Source organism: Eutrigla gurnardus (genome assembly GCF_963514095.1).
Source record: "Eutrigla gurnardus genome assembly, chromosome: 4".
NCBI lineage: Eukaryota > Metazoa > Chordata > Actinopteri > Perciformes > Triglidae > Eutrigla > Eutrigla gurnardus.
The window spans coordinates 27,832,114-27,860,019 of NC_139918.1; the positions used below are offsets into that span (position 1 = coordinate 27,832,114).

The window sequence follows — 27,906 nt, forward strand, 5'->3', positions numbered from 1 at the left end:
TTTATACTGGATATAAACACTAACAGCCCGTCTGTTCACCGTGTTTATACGCATGTAGGTGCTCCAGCCTGTGAGTTGGAGTGTTGGTGGACGTGGTGGGAGGTCTTGTATGCATGTTCGCATCGACACATGTACACCATGTAGATGCAAAAAGCATTCCTCGGTCGCTGCATCACACCTTGGCTGCAAACAAAAAAAAGGTTTCACTCATCAGAATGTCCAATTTGCTTGAATTCTCCCGATGCGGCCTGCAGAGCTGCTGCCAGTGTATTAACCAGTAACACCGCCACTAATGTGTTATCCAGGCCAGGACACGGGGGTGGGGGGGTGGGGTGGGGGGGGGGGGAAAGTGGGGAACAGGCTTATGCATCCAAGTTCACATCCGTTACATGAGATCAGTTTGCAGAGATGAAGAGCCCAGATTGGCAGGTGACCAGAGACTGGAATCCACATCTTTACATAAAAGGGAAGACGTAACGTAGTTCAATACAACATTTTTATTACATTTTAGTCTCTCGTGCTTTTTGATTGAACTCTATCTGAAGGTATAATGGGGCTGTGAAGGTGGTCGTAGGTGTGAGAGAGCAGGCAGCATTTCGCCAAGTGCATGGAAAAGGAGAAGGAGAAGGAAGAGGAGAAGGAGAAGGAGAAGGAAGAGGAGAATGAGAAGGAGAAGGAGAAGGAAGAGGAGAAGGAAGAGGAGAAGGAGAAGGAAGAGGAGAATGAGAAGGAGAAGGAGAAGGAAGAGGAGAAGGAAGAGGAGAATGAGAAGGAGAAGGAAGAGGAGAAGGAAGAGGAGAATGAGAAGGAGGAGGAGGAGGAGGAGGAGGAGGAGGAGAAGGGCAGCTGACTTATTACTCTCTGAAGCTGTTCTCTCTTGTCTTGGCCCAAGAAAAGTTTTTCCTTAAAAGAGAAGAAGAGAGGAGGGGAGCAGTGTGTGTGTGTGTGTGTGTGTGTGTGTGTGTGTGTGTGTGTGTGTGTGTGCGTGTGTGTGTGATGGAAAGGGGGGGGGGGGGGGTTCTGGTCTCTCTTAAAAGTGTGTGACTCACATAATAGGAATGACCTCCCTCCAAATAAGAGTAAACCAGTCTTTGCCTCTCTCTGCCCCCCCCCCCCCTCTCTTTCTCTTTCTCTCTCTCTCTGTCTCTCTTTCTCTCTCTCTCTCTTATTTTTTTTTATTCCTTTCACATGGACTGAAAGAACATTTCAGTCTGGGGGGATTTCTGTATAATCGGTTCCAGAGTCATAAAGAGCTCAGCTCTCCCAACATCACTGCAACTTATTCTCTAAATGTTCCACGGAAAACGACTGGATTCAAGTCAGATGCACAGACACACACACACACACACACACACACACACACACACACACACACACACACACACACACACACACACACACACACACACAAAAGCCAAGGCAACAATAAAAACTTGAAAGCAAAGCAGGCGATCCACACAGACAAACAGCAGATACATGGCAGATATCTGCGTCATGCACAGATAGCACCGTCTGCAGCTCGTCCAGATGTTTTCGAGTGCAGCTCCTGAATCTGAACCGCTAGAATGACGAACAAACAGGATATTACAGTGGAATTATAATAACCTAACATTTACTCCTCTTTCCCTTTGTTTCTATTTAGAATCTTTTTTTTTGCCTCCTTTCCTCCAGATGTGTTTTTTCTGTTCAGACAAGGCAGCTGGTAGTCGTTACTCCAGTCCATCCTGAACACACACACACACACACACACACACACACACACACACACACACACACACACACAGACACACACACACACATATAGTGTTGTGCATGCATGTACGGCAAAAACCATGTGCGAAACTTATGTCACTACCAGTGAATTTCGGTGGAAAACGGTTGTGCTGAGGTCTGACGGTAAGATGGCAGTGAGAGGTCTAATCGCTGGAGCTTCAGAAAACAGGACGGAGGAAATTGGGTCTCAGAATAACGACAGAGGAGCCAAGACAAATTTTCTGAGGAACAGTCCCCCCTCAACACACACACACACACACACACACACATATGCACAAATCACACAGATATATGGGCACACATGCTGCAAATCACGCACAGAATAATGCATCATCATGCAAGTGGACACACCCATGCACACACACACACATATACACAAACATATACACACACATATATAATATATATGTGCAGGAATGCTCTGATACGGCTGTTTTGGCTTCGGACCTCAATAAACGACTTTGACACAGGAAGAGATGTATCAAACAGTGCAAACACAGACAGACACACACACACACACACACACACACACACACACACACACACACACACACACACACACACACACACACACACACATATACACACACACACATATATAATATATACGTGCAGGATACTCTGATAAGGCTGTTTTGGCTTCGGACCTCAAAAAACGACTTTGACACAGGAAGAGATCAAACAGTGCAAACACAGACACACAGACAGACACACACACAGACACACACACAGACACACACACAGACACACACACACACACACACACACACACACACACTTAAAAATGCTCGAAATCTGGACCACAGTCAAAATAAAGTTGTAAAGTGAGAGAGTTCTACAGAAATTCTGCTGCAGTCTGAGTGTGAAGGTTTAATAGGAAACATGTGTCTCATCGGGTCACACAGCAGAAGACATTTTGCATGAACGGTAGATTTTCTGCACAGATAAGATGCTCGTTATTCACATTTGACCCCGAGCGAGGAATTCTTTCTTCTCTTGCACCTTCAGAGGTCAGAGGTCAGACTCAGCTGCCGCACAAGCAGCCCCGGAGCTGGTAGAGATGTGTTGCTTAAGGGCAGCTTATCAGGCAGATCCCTGCTAACACAGCAGGTTTGACCCTCACGATATCTGCTGCAACCAGTAGTTAAAGAATATTTTCTTTTTTAGACAACCTGCATCAAAAGCGTGAGCCAGCCAGTAATAAATATCACATTTTTGACCATTTCTGCCAATTTTCATGAGATTTCGACAACGTTCAGGTCCCCAAAAAGGCCATTAATTGATTGAAATAATAATTGTTACAGTTTCAAAAAAGAAGCAATGCACACACTTTCTGTGTCACATTCAAGGGATTTGAAGCATTGCCGTTACAGGTCTGTTGGGGTTTTTTTTCAAGAGAAGGGCATCTAGACAATAATTCCTTCTCTGTATATATGGGGTACCTGGGTACAATCTCAAAATAAAAACCTTTGGGTCAAGGGATCATCATCAAATAAAATCTCAATGATAGCAGGTGGTAGTTTCCTCCCAGAAAAAGCCCTTATTTGGTGATTTGGTGCCAGAGACAGTTGACTCCTGGCTTTTACATGCTGATGTTTAACAGTGGAGGTGACGGGTCATTTGGGGAAAGCAAAGCAAAACTTTACAACAGAAAACAAATTGGTTTCACCAGTACAGAGTAACTGTAGCTGTGTGTGGAACAAGAGTATTTCCTGGAGAAACCGTGAGGACATAACCTGGAACTCTGGAATCAAAAGGTGGCCTGAATTGTAAATTATTAACCGACATGTAATATAACCATTATGACTTTTTTTAAGCATCTGTTTGGTTTATTTAAATGGAAATGTCTGCAAAACGTCTTCTTCTCAATTGAGACACACGTTTCATATTAAACCTTCAGACTGCAGCAGAATTTCTGTAGAACTGTTTCAGTCACTTTCCAACTATTTTTGTCCCTGTGGTCCTGATGTTGAGTATTTTTTAAGTGAGTGAGTGTGTGTGTGTGTGTGTGTGTGTGTGTGTGTGTGTGTGTGTGTGTGTGTGTGTGTGTGTGTGTGTGTGGCTGATAAATGGCAGGTGTGCTGGCCATTGTGTAATAAGGACAGACTAAGGAATGCCACGCCCACTTCATTGAGATTCAAGGGATGTCAGGGAAAGGGAAACACTAGAAAACGCTGAGGTCATGACTAGACAATAACACATGTCCGAAGCCTTTAGCATTGAAAGCAGATTGAACAAATTTGATGACGAGTCAGGGCTGATTGCCTGATGGGAAATTTGCTAGAAATAACTGCTGTCATCATGAACAAAGGGTACTTTCTTCTGTTGCCCATAAAGTTGGAATATTTTGTTTTCAGACACAAGTTTATTCTATTTAAATGCATCAGTAATCACTTTTCACCAGGTGCAATGATTACATTATGTAATGGAAGACAAGACATTTGCGAAATATTCCAACTTTATGGGCAACCCTGTATATAAAAAAATAATCAAAAATGCATAAATGTTGGAAAAGACGTTGAAATCTAGGCTAAGATTATATGTCTGCTAATCTTTCACTATTCAAACCTGAATATCTCAAATTAATATAAATAGATAGCTGTCTTATATACATGTATTAAATGTATTAATTGCTTATTAGAAGCTTCAAAGTCTGTAGCTCTGCTAGTGGCTCTGTGAAGCTACGCAGTGGTGCTTTGAGCTAAATGCTAACATCAGCATGCTAACATATTCATTAGGACACAATGCTGGAATACTGATCAGTACGCAAAACCAAACAAACATAAAACTAAGTAAAGAAATTGAAAAATTTGACCGGATGATGATGTTCGATGAAAGGTCAAGGGATCGTGGATTTTGTGCGGTACGTGAATGGTGATGAATTATTATTCTAATATTTGAACTCAGGTGAACATTTTGTGAGACGCTGTGAGGCGAAAGCCAATCAGCATTGAGATTCTCAGAAAAGGAGACTAAACATATGGTAGCGGTCTGTTGTCTCCCGGAGCTCTACGATAGAAACCAGAGACTGTCTATTGTACAAACAACAAGATCGCTGCCGAATTTAAGTCTAGACGCCGTTATGCTAGTTGTTTATGGAGCAGCTACAGCGTTAGCATAGCCAACCTCTGATTGATCCAAACTCCATTAAAAAAAGAAGCATTTTAAACGTTGTTTGCTTATCGTCTCGTAGACGAACTGACGAAGCATAACTTGGGACTTTTTACAAATTGTCGTCATTTTAGCATCATTTTTACTCACACAGTGAACACAGCTCAATGAAATTCATGACCTCTGGGTGACGTGATGAACTCAGACAGGACGCCGTTTGATTACCCGCCATATCTGGACTTTCTCCAACATGCACAAAGCAGCACTAGTGAATATTGTAGCCATGATTGATGAAACATGGAGGAAATGCAAGGCGGAAATCGTCTAAAATCACATTATTTCTCTTGGAGGTAAGAGTTGTGGTTCATCATGGAGAGTTTGAATGTTGTAGAGTTGGAGGTTTATTTATGCACGGACGTATGAAAGTGCATCTTTGTGCTGCTGGCTTTGGAAGCCGCAGAATCGTCTGTGACTCAGACTGACTCATGTTGTGGGGAGTCTCTTTGTCCCCACGATGGGTAATTATAGGTTTGGGGAAGGACAAGTCTCCAGTGTTTACATTGACGTCCATGTAATGTCCTCTGAAGCGATGTGTGTGAACAAACGTGAGCTTGAGACGCGTTGGTGTAGCAACCTTTATTGAAGGAGCTCTTACAGTCCCGAGGTTTGGTATCCTCAGTCAAAAATATCTTTAACAACATGGGTAAAGGCTGATACACAGAGACTAATAGCACCACAGATAACAACATTATGGTGACTCGGGGTCGCCGACGACAACAAAACTTACACACACACACACACACACTGATTTTTTCCTGGGTGTAGGTGGGGGTGAGGGGCTTACAGCATGAGTCACATTAGGCTTCATTTCCAGCCTTCAGCCATGACAGATGTTTTCCTACCTCACTGATGAAGCACCAAGGGGTGTGTGTGTGTGTGTGTGTGTGTGTGTAGGTGTGTGTGTGTAGGTGTGTGTGTGTGTGTGTGTGTGTGTGTAGGTGTGTGTGTGTGTGTATGTGTGACAGAGGCCTCTCTGCTGAAGCACCAGGTTTCTGTCATTTGAACTAGAAACCGTTGAACTGAAAAATCACCATTAAAAAAATAAATGTAACTGACACACATACACACACACACACACACACACTCGGCCAGGATCACACATGTTGAGTCCAGCTGTCGTGTCCTCATCAGGACCGGGGTCTGCCTGATGTCACGTCCTGTCGGTTTGCTGATGCGACGGCGCTCTCAAGTGATGTCGGACGCGAAGTTTCCACCAACAACGTTTGGCTTTTTCCAACCGAACATTTAGGTGCAGCGATGCGATCGCCAAAGAATCTGTGTGTTTTCACTCCACAGCTGCGGTCGGTTGGTAAAACCGCCACGCCACGGACCCGACACCACTTGAAAGAGTGGTAATAGCTACAAAAAAAAATGAGTCCACATTAAAAGCCTGAATACTAATCCTTCGAAATGGCGGGGGAAGCTCCGAGTCCTGGAGAGACAGCAGATCTGTAGCCTTGATGAGCCATTTTTTTAGGACCCACACTAGTTGGTAGAAATAAATCAGAGGTCCAGACTAGCTGAAGGTGAAGTACCTGAGTAGAAATCAGCCCAATGCAGTTAAAAGCTATACATTTAGTTTGGTTAAGGCCATTAATGATGGCTCTCCAGGACCCGAGGAACTCCTTTCGACCTGTGGACATGTTTACCCTGAAATTTGCCTGCCAGGCAGCAATTTCTTACGGTCGTGAACTGTCACAACAAACTCAGTTGTTTAGGTTAGCATCATCATTTGGGTTACAGTCCAATACTCGTAGCACAGATGGTGGGTGGGAGTTGGACACAGCCTTAGATAACCTGCCTTGGAGACTCGACTCAGGGTAAAAAAAAAATTAAAAAAAGTCCACGGAAATTTCTTGAAGACGTGTCTGCCACACAATCATTCGCCATTTGGTGACATTTCTTCTTTTTTTTTTTCTTTTTTTTTTAAAGTACTCGAACAGTGTTTGGTAAATGAGTGAGACTGAATATTCATATTGAGACTAAAAATCTAAAGCGTGTTGGTCCCGTTGTTGCACTCAGGCCATGGACACCCGGCGGGAAACGGTTTGGTGGAAGACGCCGCGCAGCAGAGAGGCGTAGTCTGCCACGCGGAACAGGTGGCGCTGGGCGTAGCTGACGTCGTCCGCCCGCCCCCTGCTCACTAGCGTGCGCAGGTGGACCTCGTTGACCTGGCTGCCAACGGCGATGACGAACAACTCCAAGCCGGCGTCGGCCACCTCGCGGACGCGGTCCTCCAGCTCGGCCGTGGTGACGGCCTGAGACCTGCCGTCGGAGAACAGCACCAGCTTCTTCCTGCCTCCCGACGCGTCGCCACGGCCGCCGGAGTTCTTGATGGCGAACTCCATGGCCGCCAGCACGTTGGTGCCGTCGTTTTGGAAGACCGCCTGCTCGATTTGATGAGAGAGCAGGGTCAAATTGGTGGTGGGCCCTTGCTCCATGCGGACGTTTCGGCTGTACTGGCCCACGCTCATTCTGACGTTGGCGCCCCTCTTCCTCTCAGCGGTCAGGAAACGCTCGGCCAAGCGTTGGACGAAGGTCTTGCTCGTGTCGAAGTTCTTCTGGCCCACACTGGCCGAGCTGTCCATCATCACCAAAATGTCTGCACTTCGGTCGAAAGAGACTGAAAACGCACACACACAAGACGTCTGATCAGTAGCCGCTTCCAACGGCTCGGGAAAAGGTGGCAAAAAGTACCGCCAACCAAATGTCATACAATTGGTATTGAAAATAGAAAAAACAGACTTACTGGGACATTTGTAGTCCGGGCATCTCTTTTCTGAATGGGAGAACAACAATAAGTCAGTTTATTTGATGGGTTGGTACAGACATATTCACTTATGTGTGAATTAAAGTTTACCTTGACAGATTCTGGCCGTGAGGTTCTGCAGGAAAGAGTCATCGAGCAGTTCTGCAAAGTTGTCCAGGACAAAGGAGAAGCCTGGTTTGGTGTCGCTCTTACAAACCAGTTCCCCGAGCTGCTCCTGGTTGGGTTCACGACCGGAGTAGTCCTTTACTCCGAGACCGCCCACCTGGAGACGAGAGGTTTCTTTTTTAGTTTAGTGGGTTCTTCATCATTTCAGTTAAAGGGTGTTGGAGTTTCTAAGAGAAAGGACGATGCATTTCAGTAGGAATCAACTACTCGACTCGTTATTTGTGGTCTTTTTTTTCACCCAATAAAAATGACCAATTCTCGCATCCATCATGCTTTCATGTCACGTCACATGAAGTGTTGTGCTTGGAAATGACTTTAGCATTCAACCACTTAAATTATCGCTAGTGATAGCTGTTCAATGGCTGTGAATGGTGTTAATCGCTAATCGCTGGTGCTAATCACTAGCGCTCGGAGAGGCTGTGATCGGATTGGACTAAACCAGCAGGCTTGCCTGAGATGTTGTCCATCTATCTTTACTCACCCGGAGATCTTTACCACAGAGTGTGTTGAGGGGAACCTTGTCCCTGGAAATATCCGAACGTCCGTCCGTGAGAACGATGACGACTTTGTTCTCGCGCCTCATCTCGCTGATCGTGTTGGTCAGCGCGTATTCAAGGGCCTCGCCGGTGTACGTGGCCTCAGCCAGCCATGTCATATTCCTCACTTTCCTGTACACAAAAATAAAAGTTTTAGGCCATCAAAGTAATTAAAAAACAAACACTCCAATATATGCAAATATATGCCAAGATCGGAGGATTGTTCTATTCCATCCATGTCTGGATAGCATTGGGCTAGCTGATAGGGAGCTAAATGGTTAGCCTCTGTCAAGAAATTCTTATTTGCATGTAATGATTTTGCTTGTTTTCCTTCCTGAAAACGTTTTTTAGTTTGCATGTAGTGAAAGCTAAAAAATCCCCAAATTATTGTTTTTAGGTTCTTTCCAAGAAGAGTTAAATAGTTTAATCCATTAATATACTCCTCATATCTGTGTGTAATGTTTAGCGTTAAAGCTAGCTTCCCACTATAAGATGGATCGTGACATGATTTTTGATCTTGGAGAGAAAGCCAATCAGCACAGCTCCCAAATTTCTATTCATCTATTTTATCTACTGTGTTTTTTGTTTTGGCTTTTTTTTGTTCTTTTATTCATCGTTTCCTTTATATTCCAATGTATAAAAATAGTAATTGCTACAACCTTTTGCATAATGCCTCTTTTCTTGTTGTACAAGATTAATGTCTCTATTGTCCCTGTCTTGAAATAAATAAATTACATGACATTACAGCATTACATTTTCTATTCACAATAAAACAAATTAAGACAACTGACATGTTTTGACGGAGCGAACTCCAAACCATTCATTTGCTCAGCGAGGCTGAACACGTTTGAATTGCGTGCAAAGAGGTGATATGATAATGAATGAGACTGCAAAATGGAGGCCATTGAAAATAAATAATATTGAGTTAGTAAACTAGCAACTGCTTGTTCTCAGAGAGGCTCGTTGATGTAAAGTTCAGACATGCAGACGTAACCAGAATCTGAACCGATGACATCGGTGGCGTGATGACGGCGAATCATTAGCGAAGCATGACACAGTCCAAGAGAAAGCCGGGTCAGGATGTGAACTCACTCTTTGAAGTCGATGAGGTCAGCACTGGTGACCAGTCGGACCTTCTCCTGGGCTTTGGATCCACTGTACTGGACCACACTCAGCCCGGACTCGCCATTTTCAAACTGGAAAGGAAAAAGCATCGCATGGTGACCATGTGTTTTTGTGCGTGTTGTGTCTGCGAGCATGTGTTTTCCTCTGCGTCCCACCCATCCTGACTAATTATATCCGAGCTGAAAGAGGAGAGTCATTAGAGAGGCTTAAATGCAACTTCCCAATCCCGGGAGAATATTTTACATTTTCTATTTTGAGGTCCGTTCCCAGGAGAGCATAGCAGTTTTCTCTCTATTTTTTTTAATTTATTTTGTGGTGTGTCATTGGGGCTAGGCAAAGACGGATGAATATGAAATACAGTGCAGTCGAAAGCCAAATTAAATAACTTGGACGGTTACCTTGAGTTGCTGGTCTTTGGTCAGTCTGTTTATGACGGTGATGATAAAGTCTTTGGCGAGAGCAAAGTTCGTGGCACCGATGCTCTCCGAGCTGTCCACGATGAACGCCAGGTCCATGGGTGCACACTTACACTCTGGAGACATAAACAAGATCACAAAGGATCACAACGGATCACAAGGGCATGAGAAACATTTGACTTTATTTGAGATTGAGCACAAACTTACCACAACAAGCTGCGGAGCGATGAGGAGAGAAAGGGAGGGGGGGACAAATCAACATTAATTAACAGGGAAAAGCTAAACATAAGACAACTCAACACACGTGACCTTCACATTCCTGGGGTTTCGATTGCACGTTTTGGATATTCAGGAGTTCAAAAGGGCAAAGTGTTTAAACAAGGACTACATGTGGCTTCATTTCTTGAAGCGTCCAACTTACAGCAGAGCTTCATGATGATATCCAGAATTTCACATTCCTGCAGAGAGAGGTGGAGTACAAGGTTACAGGACGGCAATACGCCGCTAAATCACATTACGTAACTTTGTGCAGACCATTTCAAGCTGCTCTAAGAAAAAAACTATACATGAGAATGGGGATAGTTTACTGGTTGGTGAAAGGCTGGGGCTTTTTCTTTTTGAGCTCAGGAAATTGAATGTGTGGGTTTCACCTATATGTGCAGTATCGGTTGTAGAGAGAAAACTAGGGGGAATTAAGTCTGTGGTGCTTATGGGGTGAATATGAGGTCGAGGGTTCAGATTAAATGGACTTATTCAACACATTTTATACTCACATCACTTCCTGCTGGGCCGGGAGGCCCAATAAGTCCCTGAAGAGAGAAGGAGAAGCAGTGAGAAAAGTGATTTATCGCCCTGATATATGGCTTTATCTTTAAAAAAAAAAAAAAAAAAGTAGCAAAATATTTTAAATGGTCTGACTTCAAAATGACACAGTAAGTTTTGGAAGTTTTTTTTTTTACTGCAATAAAAAAAACTTGATTCCTTGGAAAAAAACACATCACTCCTTTGACTGCAAACCAGAATCCCTCTCAGTCATCGAACCCACATCCACGCCCACACGTCGCTATCATTCTGCAACAACATGTGAATCTCCCAAAAGTTCATTGCGACAGCATTTTATTGTTTTTCTTTTTCCCTCCTCTACTACTCGGTCGCAGGATAAAACCATCTGTTTAGTTTTAACAGACGTTAAACTCGGTTTAAGAGAATTCTTCTGTGTGACAAAGATGCCAGCGTAGAGGGAGCCGGCTTTTAATTGTAGTCGGGAGAAACGTATGACGCAAACTGTTTGAGCAGAAATATGCAGCCGAGACACAAGCCAGAGGGAAAAGGTGGAAAGGCGAGGAAAAACGGGAGGAGAAGGAGGGAGGAGGAGGGATGGAAAGTAGAGGAAAGTGTGAAACGGTGGAGTTTCAAGGCTTTTGAGAACATGTCTTCATGCACGGCGTTATATTTAGCTTTGCTTATCGTTTCACATGATCCAACACCACAAGAGTTCACTTGCCAAATAGTGAAAGGGAAACGGAATTATCTCCTCAACACACTGTGAGCCAAACGATGGGATGCCACTATTTTATGTCTTTGCATGCGGTTTTGGTGTTGCGTTGCTGAGATTAGCTAGCCGTAGCTTAGGTCAGGGATCAGCAGCAAGCTCCGCCCACTATGGCTAGAAACCCATCAGTGAGCTACACCATTTGCACATGTTCACACACTATACAGCTGATTGTTTTATCTACCTTTCCCGGGCTGTAAATACGCAACAGAACATCAAATGTGTATTAATACGCAGCTGAAAATAGTTCCCAACAAATACACTGTTTTCTCCAATTTGAGTGACATTTGCTGAAAACTACAGTGTCCAGCTAAATATTTAACTTTGACTTTTTAAATGCGTAAATTAAAATTTCAATTGAGCTAAGCTTAAAAGCTGTAGGTATTTGCAAATTTATAAACTAAAATTACACCAAAAATTGAATACACATGCAAAAAAAGGCTTTCTTACCGGTTTGCCCTCGGCTCCTCTGTGACCTTTGGCCCCTTTAGGTCCTGGACGTCCTGGTTCGTTGTTCTGTGAAAACAAACAAATTAAGTCGATTAAGAGAGAGGACCATACCTGTATTTAGTTTTTTAAAATAAAATCTTTGAGAGGGATGGAAACACTTGTAGCGCAACAATGTTTTAGACAGTGACCAAGTTTTGTGTGTACGAAGCACCCATTTATTGTTTCTGACTTGGAAGTCATAGGGATCCACTGATCTAAATAAAAACAGACTTGTCGTTGTTGATTTTTTGTATTATTATTTTATTTTATTAGGTTAGTTCTGAATGTATAAAGCTGCACTTTGAAAGGCCGGAGAACAGAACATCCCAGTCTGGTTTGATGGATGCGTGAATAAAAAAACCCCACATCCGATCAAAAACAGACACACAACAAAGAGGGAAGAAAGCTCAAAGATGTCATTCATATGTGTAAACTGTGGTTAAACAGCGCTCAGTGTGGAGAAATAATCCAGACCACCTGGTGGGATAGCAATGTAAATCTGGGCGTCATCAGCATAGAAAGCAACGACGGGCATATTCTTAGAGAAAAGTAAAGACACCCCCTACTGGAAAGAATGAGAATCTGAGGGAATGTGTTATAGATTACAGTCTGTTATACAAGAACAGCAATACATGGTGATATTGCACATTTGGACTGAAACTTTTGATACTCTACCAAGTGGGCTAAATTTATTGGAAGCATGTGTCGATACACCTCATAGCAGCAGCCCCTTAAAAGGCTTATTAACGAGTATACATTCTTAGTGGTACATTCCAGTTTTGTTCCATTTTTGCAGACAAAACATCCCCAAGGGAAACATTTTAAATGACATTCCCTGCATTTATCTGGTGGCTGCTCTTCCCAAGTTACGTTGCTGATCAATATCTTGGTGAAAAGTTGCACAGCCTTTAACTAAAGTCTTCACCCAGGATTTGACTATATTTCAAATAGGCCTATCTGAAATGTCTAAAAGGGTTCTGTATATGTCACGAGACATTTTTAGAAATATAATCGACATCAAAACTCTTTCAAAGAGGAGTCGGTCTGAGAGAAGCCTCTGAATCCAGTTGAGATCTTAATTGAGGCCAGGTCGGGTCCTGTCTGGCTTGCTATCTGCCACACCAGTGCAGCTGCGGGGCTTTTGGCTGCTGTCCGTCCCTGCAGCTGGTGATCGCTGGGAGATTTAGACCCCAGAAGTTTGGAGAATGAAGAGTTTCAACACTGTAAATCAATCCCATTTTTTTTTTAAGTTTTCCCACAGACACTTCAAAGAAGTGTGGGCATCTTGGTTTGAGGAAGACAGCTGCATAGTATTTAAAATTCATGCAAATTTGCAAATTGAGGAAAAGAAAAGCAACAACACGTCATTTAAACCATGCATCCCTCCAGGGAGGCAGCTGTTGTCAAGAACACATGTGCAATATTGGAGCATTTCACAGGAAGAGCTTCATGGATTGTCTTCATAAAAAAAAACAGATACTGAAAAGGTTTCGTCTGCACAAAGTTAATCTCCTCTCTGCTCCAAATACAGTTTGATTCCTAGTCACATGAATGCAGATTGTCTGTGAAGCTTCTCGGTCATCCGGGTCACGGTGATCTCTGAAAGCTTTTATTGCTGACAACTGGACTTGTTTAAGGTTTTTAAGACGTTTCACATTTCATCCAAGAGGCTTCCTCAGTTCTAGCTGACTTGTGGAGAGTTCAGGTATTAAGAAAGTTAAATAACTAAACTAACTCCCCTGCCCAAAGCAAGGCCAGTTGCCTGCAATAAAAGCTTTGAGAGATAAATGTGTATTTGTAGCTCGACATGCTGGACAGAAATGAGAAGAACGTCACAAATCATCCCCAAGAGATCATAATTTGCTCTTTGATCCGAGTTCAACTCGAGACAGCTGATCAGTGCTGCTTCTACACAACCAAGGTAATGTCAACCACCTGGCTTATAACACACACACACACACACACACACACACACACACACACACACACACACACACACACACACACACACACACACACACACACAGATACACACACACAGATACACACACACACACACACACACACACACACACACACACACACACACACACACACACACACACACAGATACATACACACACACACACACACATACACACACACACACACACACACACACACACAGATACACACACACACACACACACACACACACACACACACACACACACACACACACACACACACACGGTTCCAGTTACTCCACTTCAAACACCGATGCACAGGACATGGACCAGATCGTCCACAGTTACAAACACGCACTCGTCCTGACCTCGACTCACATTTGACGACACGTAACCAGATGTGACGACTGTCATACCTCGTAGAATACGTGTATGTTTATCATTCCAAAGTGTGTTAAAAAGTGAAAAAAAGATGGAAAAAGTCAAAAGGTCTGTCTCCATCTTTATCACTCATCCCTCACGTCTGTACCCCGCCGAGCCCTCTGGCCAGAGAAGGAGCCGGCAACCCGGTAGAGAACATGTCAAGACAAAGTGTGAAGATATTTAAACAATTTAAAGCCCTGTCACTCAAAAAAAAAAAAAATCACAATGAGGCCAGTGGCACCATGCTCTCTAAATATGTTTAATAAGTCAAACTGGGAGCAGTTTCTTCCGCTGTGCCGTCCAGAACAGTGAACGTCCCAGTAAAACCAGACAAACAAGAGACTGTTGAGTGAAATGAATATAATGGACAGAGAGAGAGAGAAAAAAAGCAAGTTGGATGAATGCTTCTGGTGATAAGTGGACTTTAATGGATTCCATTTTTTCTCCCCAATGGGATGATCTAATTATGTATTTTATAAAAGCCACATGGTTGTGGACTGATCAATGAAACGGCAGCAGAGGGAAGATTAGCGATCATTTGTTAAAAGGAATCAGTTTGACATTGTGGGATAAATTCACTTTCACATGACGAGAGTTAGCTTAGCTTAGCATAAAGACTGGAAACGGGGGGAAACGGCTAGCTTGGCTCCAGAGGTTACTGATCCAGGCCAAAAAGGCAGATAAGCACCCATAAATCTGTAACCGTGAACACTTATTGTATGAATCAGACCAGATATAAAGTATTAAATAATGAACTTTAAAGGTGCAGGTAGGCGGAGATTAGTCAGTTTGTCTGGCTTGTTCCCCCTTATTTCCAGTCTTTATGCTAAGCTAAGCTAACCAGCTACTAGAAGTCAATCTGCTCCACCAATTCTTGGCAAGAATGCGATTAAGCATATTTCCCAAACTAATATCCACTTCAGCAAATGTGCTGGCAATTAAAATGACATATATTTCACCAAAAGTACATGTCAACGTGGCGCTCGTTGGAGGACCATATTGTCACAAAACAAACTTCAAATAGCACTTCAGTTTGAATTTAAGACGGTTAAGAGTCCTTCCACACATGTGCAGGAGGTCATGACCTGCGTGCCGTATGATGCCGTCGCCTCTCAAGGACGGAGCAAAGTATGGAGTGAGGTAAACATTGGGGCGACCGGGTGAATGATGCTCGCAGGGAGAACGTGCAGCTAATCCCGACCCCAGCTACAGAACCATGAGCTCTTGATGAGTGGTAAACTGATCTGACACTGTAAACCAAAGCTTACGACATCGGGCGAGAGGTCAGAGGGCACGGATGTAGAGAGAACGTACACACATGTGCACACACTTGGTGACGCCTCGAAACGTGAACCTTGTAAGATTTTAATGTAAACAGGGTCGACGTAAACCTGGAGTTTAAGTGTTTAAATGTCCACACACACACACACACACACACACACACACACACACACACACACACACACACACACACGCCAACCAAAAGACTGATGGAGTCCCTTCGTTGTTTGGCTCATTTCCTGGTATCCTTGACAACGACATACACACAGCTGCATCAGCTCAAAGCCCTCCTCCCCAAAGACACACACACACACACACACACACACACACACACACACACACACACACGCACGCACACACATGCACATGCGCACACACACACACAAAATGTGTTCCGATTGAATCAAGAAAGCATTTCCAGCTGCAGAACAGAAGGAAAGAGTGCGACTTCAAAAATAAGACTCAAGTATGTGAGGGGGATTAATGGAGAAAAAACTAAGTGAAAGACAGAAATCCAAGGAAGAAAGTTATTATAAAAAAAATAGATATTTTTCTCCCACAAAACGAGACATGTGACTCACATCCTGCTAGCGCTCTCTGCCAAGAGGAGAATTGAGGAGAGATAAAAAAAAAGAAAAAAAAAGAAAAATGAGATGGAGCAACTGCAGACAGAAAGCAGACTCACGTCGGGGCCTGGTTCTCCGGCGTCTCCATCGTCTCCTTTGGGTCCAGGGGTTCCCTTGCTACCCTGGAGGACACACAGCAAAATCAAGAGGTCAAGGTTTCGCACTGTTGGCAGGGAACTACAAACATGGACGCTCTTATATGTGTAAAAGTATTGGGTAAGCCAGCTTAGGTTTAAAGCTTCTGATTGAGAACCAAACTCTATTATATCCATCCAGAATATCTGATTTATGATAAAAGTCCATACAAGTTGAAAAATAACTTACCGGCTCACCAGGGTCTCCACGTTGGCCAGGATAACCCTTTAAAAAAAAAATGTAAATGTTCAGAAATGTACATGTGTGTCGGCTCTGCACATTCACTTCCATGACTCCTCACCTGGAAACCATGACAACCTTCAGTTCCATTTCCTGGCGGGCCGTCTTCTCCCTGGATTTATAAAAGAGAAACACTTACAGATCCGTCCACACACACACACAAACACAAACCTCATGGACATTTTGATGGACGGCACACATCTGTCTCCCACACTCACCCTCGGCCCCATCTGGCCTCTGTCTCCCGGAGCTCCTTTGATTCCTCTCGGCCCTTTGGGTCCCTTTGTGATGAAAAGGCACGATTAGAGTAGAAACATGTGAAATCAAACATCCCATGTGTTTGCAGAGAACACAACTGTAACAGTTTATGAAACGCATACGAAATCGTTTATTGCATTTTGTTACAGAGAGGGACGTTGTTCATAACATGTGTGTAACATACATGATTTATGATAATAACTAGCTTTTTGATTGCTGTAAACTGCACGTTTTATAGAGTTTCAAGTTCAATCAGTGGTGCTTCAGTTGAAAATGCAGCTTCATAACATCATCAATCAGATTTAATTCAAAGTGATCGAACAACAGAGTCGATCGTCGCTAAACGATTGGTGCACGAAAGTACGTGACATCACCTTGAGGTCCAATAAAAACACAGATGCAAACATCTGTGGTGTATGTGTGTGCTCTGTTGGACTCACTTCTGGTCCAGCTGGTCCTTCATCTCCTCTGTAGCCAGAAGTTCCGGGTCTGCCGCTCTCACCCTGGAAAACAACAACAACAACACCGTTAATGAGACGCCGTAAAAACAGCAACAACAAAACACATAAACCACACTGAGAGAAAATAAAAAACACTGGCAATGGACTGGACTTCAACACCATTCTGAACCGAACAACACAAAGTCCTGCTGGGAGATTATCCAAAAATGTTTTCATTGATTGTATCTGATATTCTCAACTAAATGCTTTACTTTCTTATAACTTTGTGTAGACTCTTCTTTAAAGAACAAACCGCAAACATTTAATGGTGAGTGAAAACGAAGCTATCCTGAAATCATCTCAACCTAAAGTTAAAGTTACTTTTTGAATCATTGTTTTTTTTTTACTCCCCTTCTGGTTGTCACATCACACCAATGGTCCGAGGTCCAACAACCCTGTAGCCACACCCAGCTGTGATGTCACGGTGTACCGAGTGCACCGTGACATCACTGCAGCCGGGTCAGCAAAAACAAGATTCACAGCCCCCGTTAAGTGCCTCTTTACATTCAAATGATTTTAGATGAATTACGGTGACTTGTCATTTTTATATATTTGGCCATCATTTCTATTGATTATGACAACACTGGACTAAGATCTGAGAAGACAGTGGCGTCTTTGCCACTAATTCAATTCTACATTGAATTAATTTGGAAACTTTTTAGGTTAAACAAGACTGGACACATGAGGAGAGAGTTAAATCGTACGACTTCCAACCCTCCGAAGCCGTCTGGTTCACACAATGCACGTTGTGCATTTGACACATCATTGGAAACCGAGGCGCTGTCGTTATTTGAAGGAGTTGTCTCTTGAATCTGTATTATTTCCATGGAAACGACAGCTGGATGCAGCTGCAGCACCTCGGTCCGCGTCCATTTAGTGAAGTCACACTTTTGAAATGGGACAAATGGATTTAATGCATTCACGCAAATGGGAAAGTTCTCTGGAGGCTATTTTCTTTTTTTTAAATCTTTTGTTTGCCAGTGTTTCTAGTTTCTTCTGAGCGCTGAGATTCTGACAGAAGACGAGAACATTTGCATAAATGTCAGAGGGCTTCTTGTCCAAAAAGAGACTACATAATGAAGCGTTGTCACATTTAATACTGTCTGCTGTGGCTCGATTAAAAATGAATCAAGTCCGGCACATCATGTGATTTTTACTGCCAGTTTTTTCCTCAGAGTATGAGGTAGACCCGACGTGTCGGTTATTCCATGTTTTCGGATCTTTACTCTTCATTCTGAAGAGAGGGAGGAGACGCGGCACAAAAGCACAAAAGAGCCATTGAAAGTTCTCACATCATGGAGGTGACCACAACTAATGCTTGTAACGTATTATTATTATTATTATTACACTGCTTGGAGGCTTATTAAGAAAAGCCATACTGAGGCTTTGGCTCGAGTGAAACGGAGAGAAGAAGAACTGAGTCAGAGGGGAAAGACTGAGTGGTAACTGGAGAATGAGAGGAGGGAGATGGAGGAGTGGGCAGCGTTCTGGGGCTCCAGCCAGGTTGGCCTCTGTTTTAGGCTTCTGCCCAGAGCTCCCCCCACCCCACCCCATCCCCTTAACATAAAATATGGATGCACTATGCACACTACACTCAGGGCTCCTCACCGACTGGAAAAAAAAAGGATGTTGCCAGAAAAAGTGGGTGGTTCCTGAAAGTCTAAACAACTGGCTTAACGAACAGTGTAGCTCCCGTGTGTGGATATGTGATTATATCGGTAGGTGTTGTCTTACAGGGTCTCCGTTGGGTCCAGCTGAGCCCTCCCTCCCCTGCTCTCCACGGGGTCCTGGATCCCCCTGGCAAGGAGAAGAACAAATGCATGAAGCCCAAGACAGTAACAATACACAAGTGGAGCAGACGGGGCCAAGTTTTAAACAGAGTTAGATCAGTAGGCGTGCATGGGGAATTCATTTATGAAAACAGTGTTCCATTAAGGCAAGTGTGGTCGCGGTTGCTTCGACACAACTGCCAAAACAGCATTTCCCATGAATTTTCTAAGGAAGGATGTGCTGAAACCAGATAGACCCTGAGGAACTCCTCTTCATCCCCCCTTATCTTATCACTTACCGGGTCTCCTCTTGGACCTCTGTTGCCACGGGAACCTTGCTCGCCCTTCTCTCCAAGTACTCCCTACAAGGGAATTCAGAGATGTTAACATATATTTTTGGCAGCTGTCACACACACACACACACACACACTGATATAAAATGACAAGATAAATCGTCTTTACCCCTTCGCCGGGGCGTCCATCTGGTCCCGGTGGGCCCTGAAACACACACACACACACACACACACACACACACACACACACACACACACACACACACACACACACACACACACACACACACACACACACACACACACACACACACACACACACACACACACACACACACACACACACACACAGCAGGATGTTAGATGAGCCGCTAAAGAATCACAGAGTTGATGATTACCGCTGTCGTCGGGAGCTCTCATCGCTTACATCATCGCCGCGCTCTCCTTTGTCCCCGTTGTTTCCGGGAGGGCCGGTCTCCCCCTGTCACAGACATTAACACGTTAATCAATATTCCCCCGCCTCCTTTTTTGATGCACAGATCTGTCGTATTCTCTTCGCTCGCGTTCACCTGAGGTCCCTGTGGGCCGTAGTTTCCGGGCCTTCCTGGCTCGCCATCTGTACCGGGATCTCCCTGAAACAAGCACACCAAGTCTTATCACAAACCAGCGAAAAGCCAATCTGAAAGCTACAAGAGCTGGGTTTTTTTTTTCATATCCTACTTTTCCTCCTTTCAGTCCGTAAGGACCGGCGTCGCCCTTTGGTCCAGAATCTCCCTTCAGACCCTGCAAGCAGAAAACACAAGAGACAGTCTCTCAGTACATGATCACAAGCAGCTGAAGCCACAACACTCGATCTGAGGAGGCGTGCACACGTACATGCACACGCCTGTTTGTTTACAGCGTGACTATATGGCTTCATTTAAACAATCTGACAGCGGAGAATGTAAACGCAGCCGTGATTGAGAGCCGAGGGCCCCGGTCTCCCTGCCTCGGGGGCGGGCGTGATTTCGGTCTGGGGCCGAACCCGAGAGTTGCAACTGTGACTAATAACTAATCTGTCTGAGCAGGAAACGGCCAATCTGAGTTCGGATGTCTGATCCAGAGAGGGTTTAAACACGGAAGTAGAAAGTGTGTGTGTGTGTGTGTGTGTGTGTGTGTACACATCTGTGTATTTTCACTTGTCAAACCTGATGTCATTGTCAGAGTATGCTAACGTCTAGTGATCTCTTCCCAGCTGGTTGTGATTCAAACGGACTGCCACGTTAGTGTAAGTGGGGTCGAGGCCAAAATGCAAGATAGTGACAGTGGGATTATTCTGACTCTGATAGATACACAACATATGTATGAATATTTATATACACACGACTCACGTCTGATCCGGGAGATCCTTTACAGCCGGGGAGACCAGCGAAGCCATCTTCTCCCTAATAAGGAAAAAACCAGAGGAACACGTCTTCAAGCAACTTCGTCAACAGAGCAGACGTGGCCGTTTGGAGGGTCGGGTGTGTGTGTGTGACTCACCTTGCGTCCATCGATTCCATCGTTTCCTCGTTGACCTTTGTCCCCCTGAGATCAAAGGAGGGATGGAGAAGAAGGAAAGACAATCATCAAAACCGTTCAGAGGAATCACAGATGGGAGAGCGAACCCTCCGAGTGTCAGACAGCTGTCAGGGAGAGCTCACCTTGAAGCCTTTGTGTCCTCTCTCACCCTGCAAAGAACACACACACACACACACACACACATTAGTCAGACGTGTCCATGTTTGACACCGTACAGCTGTTATACGTGATGTGTTTTCAGTGCTCTGACAGTACCTTAACTCCCTTGCCACCGCGGTCTCCCTGGAAACAGAAAAACACATGTGAGAATAATCAACGCAGCAAAGTTGCTCAGGTGGGTAAAGTCTGACCCAGAGTCAGTGATCGTCAACGGAAAAGCAATTACAAAACACATTCAGGGCCGTCGCATGGAAATGGAAAACATGCCTGTAAAATATGACTCATTTCATATTACAGGAGTCTGTTCCTGTTCAGCAGTGTTTCATCCATGAAGTGAACTCTACCTTCATTCCACTGTAGCCAATAGGACCAGGATCTCCAACGATGCCCTGAAACACACACATGGACGTATTAGATACTTCCATCCTGACACACGGGATGTTTGCATGCTCGGGGTCGTTGCTGGTGGACTTCACCTACCATGTCACCAACATCTCCTTTCTCTCCTGGCATTCCTGGGCGACCCGTTTCTCCCTGGAGGGAGGCAAACGAGCAAACAAGATGAGACAATAAAGTAAAGTTCTGTACATTTGTGCATTTTCCTGACATCCATCGCATCGTTTTCAATTTAAATCATCACACCTTCAGGCCAAGTTCTCCCTTTGGTCCTTTAGGCCCTCCTGGAGCCTGCAGACAAAACAACAAAAACACAAAAAGTGAAGCGACCACTCAAAGAACAAAGCTGGAGAAGTATGTATGTTGGGAATTAAGATAATGAATGGCAGACTTACATTGCAGTCGAAGGAGCAACACTGGAGGGGGAAAAGAAAGAGTTGAAACACTGTAAAACAGTCTCCATAACTCCACATTTGAGGAAGTTATTCTTGACAAATCTTAAAAGGAGGCATATTATAATCTTTCCTGATGTGATCACATGAGATACTTAGTTTAACTGTCAGTGATTTTGTTAGAGATACAAAAGTAGGCAAGATTGTGAATATCGCTGCAATCTCAGTTTGTGCTCATTTCAGTTTCCTGTAGCTTTCCTGAGACACCCTTCCTTGTTTCCTGGGTATGAGACGCTTTTATCAGAGTTCATAAGGAAGATTTATGCACTAAATTATCAACTCTAGAAGCCACAAAGAAACATACTTTGTTAAGTAAAGAGGTTGGTTTAGGTAAACATTATTAAGGCGTAACATTTAGCTGATATACAATGCAACTACTCCTTTACATGTAGATGCATTTATCAAACAGGATTGATTTCCATGTAAATATTACTTACCGTGTCCTTCGTCTCGTTTGTCTGAAAAGACGAGAAAGAAAAAAGTTCGTTCAAAATCCAAATGTTGAATCCGGTTTAAATAGAGGAGAGGAGAGGAGAGGAGAGGAGGGGAGAGGAGAGGAGAGGAGAGGAGGGGAGAGGAGAGGAGAGGAGAGCAGAGGAGAGGAGAGGAGGGGAGAGGAGAGGAGAGGAGAGGAGAGGAGGGGAGAGGAGAGGAGAGGAGAGGAGGGGAGAGGAGAGGAGAGGAGGGGAGAGGAGGGGAGAGGAGAGGAGAGGAGAGGAGGGGAGGGGAGAAGAGAGGAGAGGAGAGGAGAGGAGAGGAGAGGAGAAGAGAGGAGAGGAGAGGAGAGGAGAGGAGGGGAGAGGAGAGGAGAGGAGAGGAGGGGAGAGGAGAGGAGAGGAGGGGAGAGGAGGGGAGAGGAGAGGAGAGGAGAGGAGAGGAGGGGAGAGGAGAGCAGAGGAGAGGAGAGCAGAGGAGAGGAGAGGAGAGGAGAGGAGAGGAGAGGAGAGGAGAGGAGAAGAGAGGAGAGGAGAGGAGGGGAGGGGAGAGGAGAGGAGAGGAGGGGAGAGGAGAGGAGGGGAGAGGAGGGGAGAGGAGAGGAGAGGAGAGGAGGGGAGGGGAGAAGAGAGGAGAGGAGAGGAGAGGAGAAGAGAGGAGAGGAGAGGAGAGGAGAGGAGGGGAGAGGAGAGGAGGGGAGAGGAGAGGAGAGGAGAGCAGAGGAGAGGAGAGGAGGGGAGAGGAGAGGAGAGGAGAGGAGAGGAGAGGAGGGGAGAGGAGAGGAGAGGAGAGGAGGGGAGAGGAGAGGAGAGGAGGGGAGAGGAGGGGAGAGGAGAGGAGAGGAGAGGAGGGGAGGGGAGAAGAGAGGAGAGGAGAGGAGAGGAGAGGAGAGGAGAAGAGAGGAGAGGAGAGGAGAGGAGAGGAGGGGAGAGGAGAGGAGAGGAGAGGAGGGGAGAGGAGAGGAGGGGAGAGGAGGGGAGAGGAGAGGAGAGGAGAGGAGAGCAGAGGAGAGGAGAGGAGAGGAGAGGAGAGGAGAGGAGAGGAGAAGAGAGGAGAGGAGAGGAGGGGAGAGGAGAGGAGGGGAGGGGAGGGGAGGGGAGAGGAGAGGAGAGGAGAGGAGAGGAGAGGAGAGGAGAAGAGAGGAGAGGAGAGGAGGGGAGGGGAGGGGAGAGGAGAGGAGAGGAGAAGAGAGGAGAGGAGAGGAGAGGAGAGGAGAGGAGGGGAGGGGAGAGGAGAGGAGGGGAGAGGAGAGGAGAGGAGAGGAGGGGAGAGAAGAGGAGAGGAGAGGAGAGGAGAGGAGGGGAGAGGAGAGGAGAGGAGAGGAGGGGAGAGGAGAGGAGGATACATACGATCATATCAATGATGGTCCGGATGGTCCTGATCTTGGTCTGGATGGATCTGGATTCGTCTGCAGCAGTGAAGTTCTGTCTGTAGTTGGGGTCTGTGGCGATGAGCGACAGCCTGGTTTCCTGGTGAAGAAACACGGCACAAACATTGTAAAAGGAGCAGATATGATACACGTTCACGACTGAGATTATTATCTTTTAGATCCTGCTAATAGTCAGATTTCCACGTAGAACGACAAAAATCACCTGCAAAAGCTTGTTAAGTTCATCGTCTTATTATTAATTTAGATTGGTTTTCGCCACATGTGAGAATAAAGTCTGGCCTTTTGACAGAAATACACAGAAATACCCGACAATGTATATTTTAAAATACTGTACAACCTGCAGAATGTTGCCTCATAATGACATTTGGAAATATTGGTGTGTGTGTGTGTGTGTGTGTCTGCTTTTTGTGAGTATATATATATATATCTTTGTGGGAAACATTTTTTAGGTAAATGTATTATATCTTCAACTCACTTTACTTTCACTTCACCTCCCCTTTAATGACAACTCAGCCGGCCTGTTTGAGGGTTAAGACTTGGTTTAAGTGTAAGATTAAGATAAGGGTAAGAGTTAAGGTTTAAGAGAGATAAAAAAGTCCATATTTCAGCTGAAGCTGTGTGTGGCATCAGCAGTCCGGGTTGTTTCTGGATTTCCATCTTCACACTGAGCTCATCTAAAAGCATTGTTTGAGTATTTCTCTGTTCAACGTGCGTAACTAAAATAAGCTTGTGTGGTTTCAAAAAAGAAAAAAGCATCGCTATCTAATATCTATGAGGAGATTATCTGCAACACTTTGCTCATCTGCATCATCGGGACTGTGTGGGTGTCGTCTACGGTGACCACACACGACCCGACGACTTAGAAACATGACATCACCTTTTTAAATCAGAAAAACTGTAAATTTTCAGGGCTTTTCCTTGAATTTGGGGGTAAAAAAATGGGAATGGGCATGGGAATTCATTGATTATTCTTATTGCTTGTGTGTGTGTATGTAGTACCTCCTGGTCAGGTGAGATGGCGACAGCGAACACCTTGACGCCATGTTGCTTGGCTTCGTTAGCCGCCTCCTGCACGCCTCCACACGGCTCCTTGTAGCCGGTAATAGGATGTCCGTCGGTGATCACGACGATGTACTTGTTCTCGTGGTAGTGGGAACCCCTGACACACAAACACACAACACTCAGAAATGACATCACCCCTTTATTATGACGTGACCTGCCCAAGTGCCTGACTGTCATTGTTACCCGATGAGCAGCTCGGCGAGGCCCCTCTTGATGGCACAGTCCGTGTACGTGCCCTTGCCGATGTAGTCGATGCGGCTGACGTCGGACTTCAGGGCCTGGCGCTGGCTCCGCATGTCGCTCAGCTCTCGCACCAGTTTGACGTCGTCGCTGTAGTGCAGCGCTCCGGCGTTCCACGTCAGGGTGCGGTCGCATCGGTGGCGCCTGGACCAACAGAGTCGTCAACTCAACGCTCGCAGTGGCGGAATTGAGTATTTCCTTTTTATGCTACGTTATACTTCTACTTCTGTTTGTGTAAGTTAGATTCCTAATTTATGTGCAAAACCTGTGATGACCAAATTAAATGTGTAATCATGCACTAGTACACTAGTAGAGATTTATATATTTATGAAAATAAATATATGTTTAAGCCTGACTTAATCCCAGGCAGAATAAGGGTTAAATCGCCCTCCATGATGGGTGTGGTCGGCTGTCATCAGCACAGTGGTGATGTCATGGTGTACCAGAGTACACCGTGACATCACAGCAGCAAAGTGATGGTTAAGGTTCTCTTTAATGCCAGACATCTAGAGCATTTCCCCACCATGCTATTGCTTCTTTAAGAAGAAGGATCTGAAAGCTTCTTCCATTGCTGCAGAAGTGTGTGTGTGTGTGTGTGTGTGTGTGTGTGTGTGTGTGTGTGTGTGTGTGTGTGTGTGTGTGTGTGTGTGTGTGTGTGAGTGTGTGTGTGTGTGTGTGTGAGTGTGTGCTTACATTTCCTTGAGTTCATCTATGAATCTGTTGGTGAATGCTATGGTCTGGTTTATATAAAAGCTGGGAGGTTTCTGTCTGAGGGCGACACTCTCGGACGTATCCAGCACAAAGAACAGGTCAACCGGGCAATCTGTTCACAAAACAAACAAAAACAAAGATGGCCGTCAGCAAATAGCACTCATCGAATGTCTAATAGACCTCAATTTTCTAAACTCTCACAAAACGCTTGAGGTTCGGGGGTTTGACCTCGGATGGTTCAAGGTCAGGGGAGGCCGTTGGGCGGCGGGTTTAGTGAGCCTTCCTCAAATGGAGCGGTGACATCTTTAAACCCAACAAAGTGTTCATGAACCAATAGATCCAAAGAAGGCATTAACGAACCAATCGTCCTCCCATTAGGCCTACATGAGGCCAACGTGATGCTACTTGGAGCTCACCACTGGGGGGTCATGATCCATCCATCTACAGGTAGACAGGTGCAGGCCTGTACTGCACCCACAACATGGCCGTCAGAGTACACCCCCTGTGCTAGAACTGTTGCAGTGCACCTCGGCAGGGAAGAGGGCCTGAAGAGCCTTTGGCATCCAAAGCACTGGTAGATCATCTGCATTACACCCCACCCCCCCCTCCCCCTTTCTATGAAGACAACCATAGGAGCCAACAACGGCCTGGTCATGTTGGGCTAAGCTACTCTCATCCTCTGCTTTTACCTTCATTTGCATCTGTGCTGCTCATTTTTAAGGCAAGTCAGCCAAAGACATCTGGAATAACTCTGGCAGCAACGTCACATCAGCATATGCATATAACAGTCACACACAGAAAACACCTACAATGTGACATAATGCATTCAAATAATATATTACAGCATTTTCTGGTAAAGTGCACATTTACTTACCCGCGAGCTTGTCTTTTATGAGCTGCGTCTGCGCTCCGGACAGGAAAACGCACAGCAGCGCGAGGAGAGCTCCGAGAGTCTCCATGGCTGAACTGCAAAGATACTATTTGAACAAATGAACAACAAAAAAAACCCTCCAATCTCCGGGAAAACAAACACCGAATCACCCCGGCCCACCTTAAAAACCCTCTAAAACGATTCTGCAAACTTTTGGTGATCCAGCGCTCCGCCGCAGTTTGTCCGAGGCAGAGAGACGGAGAGCGCGCAGAGGACCAGAGCGCACGGCGAGGGAGGGAGGGAGGGAGGGAGGGAGGAGAAGGGAGGAGGAGGAGGAGGATTGAGTTCACGCGCTCACGAGTGGAGCAGGCGAGAACGCGCACGAGCTACAAGTTTATATAAAATCTCAGATATGCACGCTTCCTTAAAAGGACCACGGGGGACCTGATTCCCTGAAATAAACAATAACCCGGCTGACTGGGGAGGAGGCTCCATTATGCACAGATTGCATTTTTAAAAACATTTTTTTTATTCTTGGCAGGAGAATAATGTGCGTGTATAAACAGATCTGGATTCTGTTGTAACGATCCCAGACCAGTGTATGTTCAGTATGTTGAATATAATGTAGGCTTGTTGTTTAATCACACATGAGAATGAATGTGCACAAGATATAAAAAGAAATGGAGGAACTTCATCAAACGTAATTAAAAGCAGCTGACACATCTTGGATGCATTTTCTATTCTCTTTTTTTTTGTTCTTGTAAAAGAAGCGTATTTCTGTGGAAGACGGGGGTGGGGTTTGAATACATCTGGTTCACTTCGGTGTCCAGACCTGACCTGAACATGAAAGCGAGGAGGAGGAGGATGAGGAGGAAGAGGAGGAGGGGGGGGGGGGTTCTTTACTGTTTTTATCTCGGAGAGAGGAAGAGACACAGTGCCATCTAGTGGTCGTTGTGGGCAACTCTTGGAGAGGACGTCGGAAAGAGTTTTTGGGTACAGTGAGCCACTCCGTTCTGCTCAGACTGTGGGACTGAAGGGAAGGTCTGGCCCGGACTCAGATTTTCCACTGAGATCACTGTTTCAGCGAGAAGAAGGAGAAAAAAGGAGTTGAGTGGAGAAGCAGGGAGGGAGGGAGGGAGGGAGAGAATGAAAAAAGGGGTGA

The 27,906-nt window shown here is 45.1% G+C and overlaps 1 protein-coding gene across 1 annotated transcript; it reads right to left on the reverse strand.

Moving 5' to 3' along the window:
- Nucleotides 1-5,505: 5,505 nt before the first annotated feature.
- col6a1 (collagen, type VI, alpha 1) lies at nt 5,506-27,032 on the reverse strand. Its single transcript, XM_084008195.1, has 35 exons — nt 26,748-27,032; nt 25,856-25,985; nt 25,106-25,306; nt 24,860-25,019; nt 23,820-23,939; nt 22,473-22,493; nt 21,979-21,999; nt 21,830-21,874; nt 21,668-21,721; nt 21,532-21,576; nt 21,284-21,310; nt 21,151-21,177; nt 20,990-21,034; nt 20,839-20,892; nt 20,189-20,251; nt 20,038-20,100; nt 19,896-19,949; nt 19,638-19,673; nt 19,475-19,537; nt 19,141-19,203; nt 17,347-17,409; nt 16,867-16,929; nt 16,710-16,760; nt 16,598-16,633; nt 16,333-16,395; nt 11,959-12,024; nt 10,730-10,765; nt 10,378-10,414; nt 10,164-10,172; nt 9,939-10,072; nt 9,508-9,611; nt 8,361-8,547; nt 7,805-7,976; nt 7,694-7,723; nt 5,506-7,567 (listed from the first exon to the last, which is right to left on the reverse strand). The coding sequence occupies exons 1-35, from the start codon at nt 26,830-26,832 to the stop codon at nt 6,963-6,965; spliced, it is 3,033 nt and encodes a 1,010-aa protein (XP_083864321.1). The 5' UTR covers nt 26,833-27,032; the 3' UTR covers nt 5,506-6,962.
- Between the last annotated feature and the right edge of the window lie 874 nt (nt 27,033-27,906).